The sequence below is a fragment of the Melanerpes formicivorus genome, unplaced genomic scaffold, assembly GCF_026170545.1.
Source record: "Melanerpes formicivorus ecotype bairdi unplaced genomic scaffold, bMelFor1.0.p_v2 SCAF_3, whole genome shotgun sequence".
NCBI classification, from domain to species: Eukaryota; Metazoa; Chordata; class Aves; order Piciformes; family Picidae; genus Melanerpes; species Melanerpes formicivorus.
Window position 1 is genome coordinate 20021932 of NW_027142355.1, and position 8958 is coordinate 20030889.

Below are 8958 nucleotides of genomic sequence, written 5' to 3' on the forward strand. Positions count from 1 at the left end.
CAGCTGAAGAAAGTAGATAGAAAATGCAAAATCACTCTACAGTCTGTGGCTTTTTAATCACATTCCTGTATTCAGTAAAAGTAATGAGATTTCTTGTTTATATTTGTAATCAGCAGAGGCAACTGACTGTGATGAGAAGCCGGACATTTCTCTACTACAAACAGGTAAAATGCATTAAAATTGTTATCAGCTCCCCATGTGTGTGTTTGTTTATTTAAGGCACAGAAGCAGGTTTCAATAATCCTGGTGTGCCATATACAGTCAGGTAATTGTACACAGGAGGACCCAGCTACCTTAAGTTTTGAATGGCCTGTATTAAAAAAACCAAATGCATCAGAATATTACAATTTCCCCTCTCTATTTCATATTCATAAACCTGCAAGGTTCATGGTGACAGCTAAGCTAATAAGGCCAGTAAGTTACTCTTCTTATGGCAGATAGGGACTTGCACTCATCCCTGGTATTTATGGTGGTGGTTTTTTTTAATCTTAATGGAGTTACTGGTAGGGACAAACACAGCAATTTGTGTTGTATTGTCCATTTAGTTGTCCAAGGTATTAGCAATGGCATCTTGGGTTCACAGGAGGATTGCAAAGATATTTATATGCCAGCTAAGTGTTGGTTTACATTTTCTTGAAGTCCAGCTACCCTGCCTTAAAAGCCTAACAGTTGCTAAACAGCAGCTCTGTGGCTGTGTGGAGTGGGAAATCAGAATTTTGCATGTTGTTGCACATGGTGCTGATAGCAAGACAGGCTGAGTCTGAAATTTGAAGCACCCTCTCATGAAGAGTCAGTCCATCAATAGGTGACTAGATAGTAGGAGCTGAGCTGCCACCTCTGGAAATTCAGTGGGGCCAGAACCTGGGGAAATGGTCATTTCCCGGCATTACAGAGTGATTTCTCTGCCATTTCACCAAGACGCTGCCTGTTATCACCAAAGCCAGATTAACTGGTGGGAAGATCTTGAGCAAACAAATAGGGTCATGGATTATGGTGCATTTTTATCCTACTTCTAAGGTGTAACAACAAAGGGTGATTGGAGACAAGCGATGCTGTTGCTGTGAAGAGCAGGACAGGGCTGATACTGGGTTGCTGAATACATGGGTCAGTACCTGGAGGCTATGGGGTGGACAACAGAGCACTGTACCACCGCAGCATCTGTCTCTTGTGTGTGAGAGCTTCCTGAGCTCTCTTGCATAAGGGCTGGAGCAGGAGCTTTCACACACTGCTGCTGTGTGCCGGAGCAGCAGCTGCCAGCCGTGGAGCGCTGTCGGCTGAAATCCCACTGTCGGAGCACGTGCAGTTACTAAGGAATAGGACCAGCGAAGCAGTTGGGAGGACAAGCAGCTATAGTCTTGTTCTGGCATGGACCCAGTGGGGGCTGGGAGCACATGCTGGCTGGGAGCTGCCGTGCTGCTTTCTTGGCCAGCCACTGAATAATATTTCAGGGTACGGTTGCAATAATAGATGCAGGAAGCTCTGGTTTGAAAGGTCTCTTCCAAGTGACATCCTGTTCATTTCCTTTATCAGGGAGGGAAGCAATTCTGTTGCAAGAGGACCCTAATAAAGGTTACTAATGTGACATAGTGTTATCTTTTCATTGCTCTGGTAATCATTTTAAGGAGCAGAATGACTGGCTTGCTGTGCTTTTCTTTGAGCACAGTTTCTGTAGTCACTACTTGTGTTGTACATCATTGATGGAAATGAGTGCACTAAGACGGTTGTGGTAGAGAAGACAACTCCCTTTCCACCCCACAGCAGGTCACCATTGGGGTCATCTTGTTTGTACACCTTTGAGCATTCAGACATGCAGGGTTTGAGCTGAAAAGTGCTATCTGTGGAAGGGCATATAAATAAACCAGGCTGCAGTTTGCACTGGTGGGGGAGGTGATGCTCACAGGCTGTGAGCCAAGTGTTTGACTCACACCCATTATTATATGTGTGCTAGTGCCTCTTTCTAGTATGTATCCATGTAATATCATACTGTTCTTGGAAGCAAATGATTTTAAAGTGACAGACAGACAGTATAATGACAGTAATTATGACAGAGAGCCAAAATACAGATCTTTCTATCAAGGAGTGTAGCAAAAGAGATGGAATGTAACTTTCATAGAGGTCTTTCCCTGTCTTAGTACAGCTGGTTTTATAAAGGGGTGTTACTGACAGGTTCTTTGAAGAGAACCTTTGTGTGATTTATTCAGCTGTCTTCTCTGTTTAGTTTGAAAAATCTTTGGGAAAGAGTCTCTCTAACTGTGTGTTTGTACAGTACCTGGCATGGTGTGCCTTGGCTGTAGATGACAGCTAATATCAGATAAATCATGTCTTCAAGTTGTGCCAGGAGAGGTTTAGATTGGATGTTGGGAAAAATGTCTTGACCAAAGGAGTTACCAAGCACTGGAACAGGCTGCCCAGGGAAGTGGTGGGATCACCGTCCCTGGCAGTATTTAAAAGATGTGTAGATGTGGTGCTTAGGGACATGGTTTAATGATAGACTTGGCAGTGTTAGATTAACTGTTGGACTCAATGATCTTAAGTTGTTTCCAACCTAAATAACTCTACAGGTCAGTGATCAGTGGTTAACCTGGTATGTTGCTAGAGTCAAACCAGACTGAATTGGATTGCTTGGCTGGAGGAGACTTAATCTTAGAGAAGAGTGGATAGGGAAAAAAGGTGCAGTACAGAAACTATCTCTGACAGACATCAGATAGCTGGTCTCTTGGTCTCCAAGAACTGAACAAAGTTGTGAAGCAGATGCACCCAGAGTGAATGAATTAAATTAACAGTAAATGCTGGTAAAAAAAAAAAAAAAAAAAGGAAAACTCAGATAGATTTAATCCATCTTTCCTGCTCAGTCAGTCCAGTGACATTACGGACAAGATCTGGATGTATGTGGGCTAGCAGTGCTGAAATGCCTGAACCTGTGCATTTTCAGATTGTAACCTATAGCTCACACTTCATTTGAGACACCTCAGTCAGAAGTGTGGTTGCTCTCAGCTCTCTTCATCATTGGTGGAAAAGAGGTCTGCTTCCAGAGGGAAAGTGGGAGCACCTAAGGTTGTGTTAGGGGATTGTCTCTCCTTTGCTGCCAGCAGGAATGGGCTCTGAGTGCAGTTAATTGGTATAGGTGCCTACAGCCAGGTTTGAACCTGCTCTCTCTGTGCCTACACTCAGCAAAGTCCTGGGCTTTGAGGAGAGCAGGAGGTGTTTTGTTTTCAAAACCCTCTTTTAGAACTGAAAAGCCTTGTAAAAAAAAAATGGTGCTGGTACATCCTCATAAAACTAAGGAAGACTTTTTTTTCCCAATTATATTTTAGCACCTCTGAGCAGAAATCATGCTCCCATTTAAAAATCACCCTCAACACCAAGAGGGCCTTTGCTTTAACAGCTGTTGATGGAAGGGTGTTTAAAGTAAATTGGAAGAACCATGGCAGTTAAATGAGCTAGTGCATTGACAGATAAATCTCCAGGAAGTACTAGAAGAACTGTCTCTAACAAATGTTATCAAAGCTCAGGTCTTCCACAGTTCTAGCTTTTGCACATACAAAAAACCTGAAGGCTATGTCCAGACCTGAGCTGAGACAGATCAGACAGCTTCAGGGGTAATTACCATGGACTAAGTGGAAAGACTGATTAGTTTGATAAAGGAACCTGGAAGGTGTGAAGGAGATCTTTATCTGGACAAAGATGTGACAGCTCTTAGAGGCTTTCTGTAGAAGCTAGTATTGCAGAAGCCTCATAGAACCATTGCATGTTAGGATTTGGAAGGGACCTCTAAAGATCATTGAGTCCAAAACCCCTGCCAGAGCAGGACCACCTAGGGTATGCTGCACAGGAACGCATCCAGGTAGACTTTGAAAATCTCCAGAGGAGACTCCACAACCTTTCTGGGCAGCCTGTTCCAGTGCTCTGTCACCCTCACAGTAAAGAAATTTCTCCTCTTGTCATCTTATTTTGGTCTACAATTGACTTGAAGCATCTGGATTTTGAATTTTAGAAGAAAAACAAAAGAAAGGCATAACCCCTAAGTTCTGCATATGGGAAGAAATATGTGCCAGCTGCAACACCCTCTTCTTGAACCCTCATTTTGAAAATTGGATTTAAAAGATATGTGCAGCCCAGAACCATGAGAGAGCCCTCCTTATACCACGCTTGGGAGCGCAGCTGTGCTGTGAGTTTGTGTGGTTTATCCACAGTGGGGTTAATTCGAAGATGAGAAAGAATTTTCATATTGCTAAAAGGCAGCGAAGCAGTAACATCCCAATCCTCAGGTCCAGGGGTGATAGAGCTTTGTGAAAAGATGAGAGCAATCTCTTGGTAAAGAAACAGATGATAAGAAAACAGGAACAGTCCAGTTCTATATAGGTTGTCTCCTTTTCTCTTGGAATACAATATCGAGAAAATGAAACTTAAAAAAAAATAATAAAACCCCTTTTTGAAACCTTAACTCTAAATCCTTTATTGTAGTATAAATCTTTATCCTTCCAGTGCTTGATTGTATGCGTCTTCCCTTTTCACTGGGTTGTATTTGCCTCTCAGGCTGATTGATGTCTGTCTCCTGTTTGCCCTGTGTTCTTGTAATTCTTCTGTCCATCTTCCATTGTTCTGTTTGAAGAAAGCACATTCTTAAAGTGCTTTTAAACAGACGGGCTATAAGCATACCGCGCACCTTTTTTACATTTGTATATATTATTCTATATGCATTTAGACTGCTGTGGAGTGGTGATTTTTTTAAATTACTTTTTTTTTTCCAAAGAAGTTCCCAAAGCCCATACTCAAGGTTTAAAATTCGTGTGGTGCTTTTCTCCCTCCTTCAGAACTGTAACTTCAAAGGGGCGAGCGGCGCAGCGCGGTTTGTGCCGAAGTCTAACGCAACACTTTACATCTGCAGTGGGGTGCATGATGTGCTGTGTGAAAAAAACTTGGCTGGCAAATTCTGTACTCAAAAAAAAAATACATCTATTTCATTTGCTTTTCTTTACCCCATTGAGCTCTGCTCTAAGTGGAAGTCAGCATCCACTGTCTACATTTAGCCCCATCACAAATTAAAGTTAGAACTCAAATACATCTTCATTTTTTTTTTTTTCAAATGACTGATTGCTTAAAATTTTAGAGTTTTTTTAACTGTTGTTTTTTTTCTTTTCCCCCCAAACTCTTTCTTCCTTCAGGTAACCTTTTCGACACCACAACAGATCATCTGATAGACACAAACCCAGATTTTTCAGTTTGAATTTCACATCCTGCATCAGTGTTCTTGGCGGGTAGGACCATCCTCTCCTTTCAATAACATTCCCACAAGACCGGCATGAAAACGTCAACGTACCACAAGATGTGGATATCCATACAGTTTTCCCTTCAACTTCCTGTTGTTCCATGCATTTTCCATGTAACTTCAAATAATGAAACCACCAGATTGCTTCACTGTTCTTCATCTCAATTCAAGATGATTTCCCTCTGTATCCAATGCATTATTTAATTAGCTGGGTACCCACTCAGAGCACATCCTCTTGCCTTTGGTTTTCGTCCATGATTGTATTTTTCCACATGATTGTATGCTTGCCAGTAGTGTCTCATTGTAAGACATACAGAGGAGAATACACACAGCTGGGTGACTCTTCCTGTCCCTCAGGATTTGGGTGGCATCTCTTTCCACGATGAAACCTAGGGACTCGATGAGCATTTGACTCAGCAAAGCTCTTTGCTTCTGCAGACCCACTTTTCCTTTCCTGGCTACTGTGGAACCAATGACCAATTGTACGCAGCTGTGATTAAAAAGACCTTGCTGGAGTTAGCAGGAAATAAAGCAGGATTCCTCCCAGCAGTGCCCTTATAGCAAGGAGAGGCAATTCCTCAAACAATTTCCCCTACATGGTCCTAGTGAGGATGGCTTTTGAGCATCTTTGTAGTGCAGATTGCTGGAGGTGGTCATTCTCCCCTCACTTTTCCCCTCCAGCTTGCCCTTACCACCTCAATCTCAAAACGTATTACTTTGCCGATTTCCAGGAAGAGGGTCTGCACACTGTGATTTTTCAACTGCTGCCCTCGGCGACAATATTCACCTATTTTTAAATAAGAAAGTCACCTTTTGACTGGCACTCTATTGGTATCTCAGCAGTTAAGATGACTGAATCGATCAAGAAATTGCACTACCCTCTTAGGCACTGAAAGGGTTGATCCTTTCAGGTCAGGGCTAAAGTAGAATTGTACATGGCCCTCCATGCAAACCTTCACTTCTGCACCTTTCATTAGCACTAAATTCACTTTAAAAATGTTGGGGGAAAGTCTAGAAGGTCTTACCTGCAACATCTATCCATCACCAGGTAGTTTCCTGCAATTGGAGGCAGAGCTTGCTAGAGCATTTACTATTGTGTTTCCTTTCCCTGTGTATATTTTAGGTGCATCTTGGGGTTTTTTTGGAAACTATTTGGCCTTTGAGTGTCTCAACAGAAGTGCTATTACAGAACGGGACGGTTTTAAAAATGTTTAATCTCCTTTTTTAACAATCCTAAAGCCTGCTTACCAGGTGTCACTGAATGCCCACAAGTAACACCGAAGGCGATGGGAGCGGTTTGTTCTCTCAGCACCTGAGAAACCAGACTCCCAACCCCTCCCCCCCCACCGTGCACCCACCATGGACTCTTAGGAATGACCATGTTCTCTCTGAAACTTTGGAAACTGTGGACTAGATTGCATATGCACTGCAAACCTTAATATTTGAGTCTTTCCTTTCTTCGTGGCTTGGCGTTGCCTGCGATGGGCAGGGGGCACCAGTCTGTCGTGTCCGTGTTGTAACCTTTCAGCAACGGAATCAGCGTTTTGTAAATTTGGAAGATTGCATTTGTGTTTACTTACTGTGACTACTGTTCAGACTTTCTTCAGAAATCTTTTTATAGGGTTTATTAGAAGAAGAAAAAAAAAAAATCATTCCATATTTAGGTAAAAATGTCTCAATCTTCTGTATATATGTTTTATTAATATGTAAATATTTAGATATTTTTAAATTACTATGTTCTTAATAAAGCGACAAGGGACTAGTTGTGAAATGGTGTATAACGTTGTGTCGTGTTATCCAACTCTGGGAAACCCTCTTTGTCAGTTCAGAAAAGAAAACCTACAATAAATAACTTTAATTGCATTTGTGTGCCTGTGTTCTGTGCTGGCTTCCCAGAGGAACAGGTTCAGAGGGATAAGAGCTACCTGCATCTGGGGAAGAATAAGAGCAGGCAACAGCAAACCAGACTAGGGTTTGTCCTGCTGGGAAGCAGCTCCACGGAGAAAGATCCTGGGAGTCCTAGTGCCCAACTGGGAGGCCAGGTTTACCCACATACTAGACTGGGAGTTATCCATGGGACAGCAATGTGTCCCTGTGGCCAGAGAGCCAACGGTATCCTGGGATGCATCAAGAAAAGTGTGTCCAGCAGGTCTAGGGAGGTTCTTCTCCCTCTCTACTCTGCCCAGGTGAGACCACACCTGAAATACTCTATCCAGTTTTGGTCTCCCCAGTTCAAGGGAGACAGGGATCTGCTAGAGAGAGTTATGAGGATGATTGCAGGACTGCAACATCTCTCCTATGAATAAAGACTGAGAGACCTAGAGCTGTTTTGTCTTGAGAAGAGAAGGCTGAGAGGGGATCTCATCAACATCTATAAATATCTGAGGGTTGGGTGTCAATATGAAAGTGCCAGGCACTTTTTGGTAGTGCCTAGTAATAGTACAAGGAACAGCAGGTACAAGCTACAATGCAGGAGGTTCCACCTCAACATGAGGAGAAACTTCTTTACTGTGAGGATGGTGGAGTCCTGGAACAGGCTGCCCAGATTGGTTGTGGAATATCCTTCTCTGGAGACTTTCAAAACCTGCTATGCAGTCTGCCCTGGGTGATCCTGCTTTGGCAGGAGGGTTGGAGTAGATAGATGATCTCTGGAGGTCCCTTCTAACCTCTAACATTCTGTGATTCTGTGATTCTGTTTCAGAGGTGTTAGCTAGCAATTAGTCGACTTCATAGGGAAATGTATAGGAAACCCCCTAATGTTCCCATCACAAATCTTTTTTCCTGCTGGCCCAGATGGAAACCATGGTGCCTGCCAATCAGAACGATGTCTATATCCAGTCATATAATAACTCTTGAGTATTAAGTGCTGATATGCTTCAAGTCTAATTTTAATTGAATTAGGTGCCTTTATAATCTGCACTTAAAAGGTTAAGCTCTGCTTCTATGGAAACAACACATAGGAAGGACAAACCAATACTCATCATTTGGAGTAGCAAGATGCATGCTTGGTAATTTATTATCACATCCTCATCAAATGTTGTTTAGCCTCAGAAAATATTTCCTGTAAAAACATGTTCCTGGTAATCTTCCATCAATTACAAAGAGCCAGCAAAGTGAGAGAGCAGCTCACCACACCTTTTCTGCTTTATGCAAGGAGTGCTAGGGATGAGTTGCTGGTAAAAAGTCTACTGAGACTTTCTGCTTCGGTGGATGCACAGATCAGCATCCATGTGACATAGTGTGAGTCGGCACAGTCCCTCTCCATTGGGGAGTGTTGAAAGAGCAACTAAATCATAGATCACAGAATGATTTGGGTTGGAAGGGACGTTTAAAAGTCATCTAGTCAAACCTCCCTGCCATGGGCAGGGACATCTCTGACTAGATCAGATTGATCAAAACACCATCCAACCTGGCCTTTAGCACTTCCAGTGATGAGGCATCCGCAGAGTCTCTGGACAACCTGTGCCAGTGTCTCATGTCCCTTGTAAATTTTTTTTTCTCTGATGTCCAACCTATACCTACCCTCTTTCAGTTTAAAAATGTTGCCCTTTGTCCTGTTGCTACAGGTCCTCTCTCCATCTTTCTTATCAGCCCCTTTAGGGATTTAAAAGCTGTGACAGGGTCCATCTCCCTCCAGAGCCTTCTTTTCTTCAGGCTGAACAACCCCAGCTCTCTCATCCTTTCTTCAT

General features: G+C 42.8%; 1 protein-coding gene across 3 annotated transcripts in view; it reads left to right on the forward strand.

The window, feature by feature from the left end:
• The window catches only part of BEND7 (BEN domain containing 7), a 52630-nt gene extending 45498 nt beyond the window's left edge, over nt 1-7132 (forward strand). For 2 of the 3 annotated variants that reach the window (XM_068168136.1, XM_068168151.1), the window contains exons 8-9: nt 114-164; nt 5166-7132. In XM_068168136.1, coding sequence (XP_068024237.1) covers nt 114-164; nt 5166-5227 — 113 coding nt within the window. In that variant the 3' untranslated portion in view covers nt 5228-7132. The remainder of the gene's footprint in view (nt 1-113; nt 165-5165) is intronic. The other variant, XM_068168143.1, reaches the window with a different exon arrangement.
• The last annotated feature ends 1826 nt before the right edge of the window (nt 7133-8958 follow it).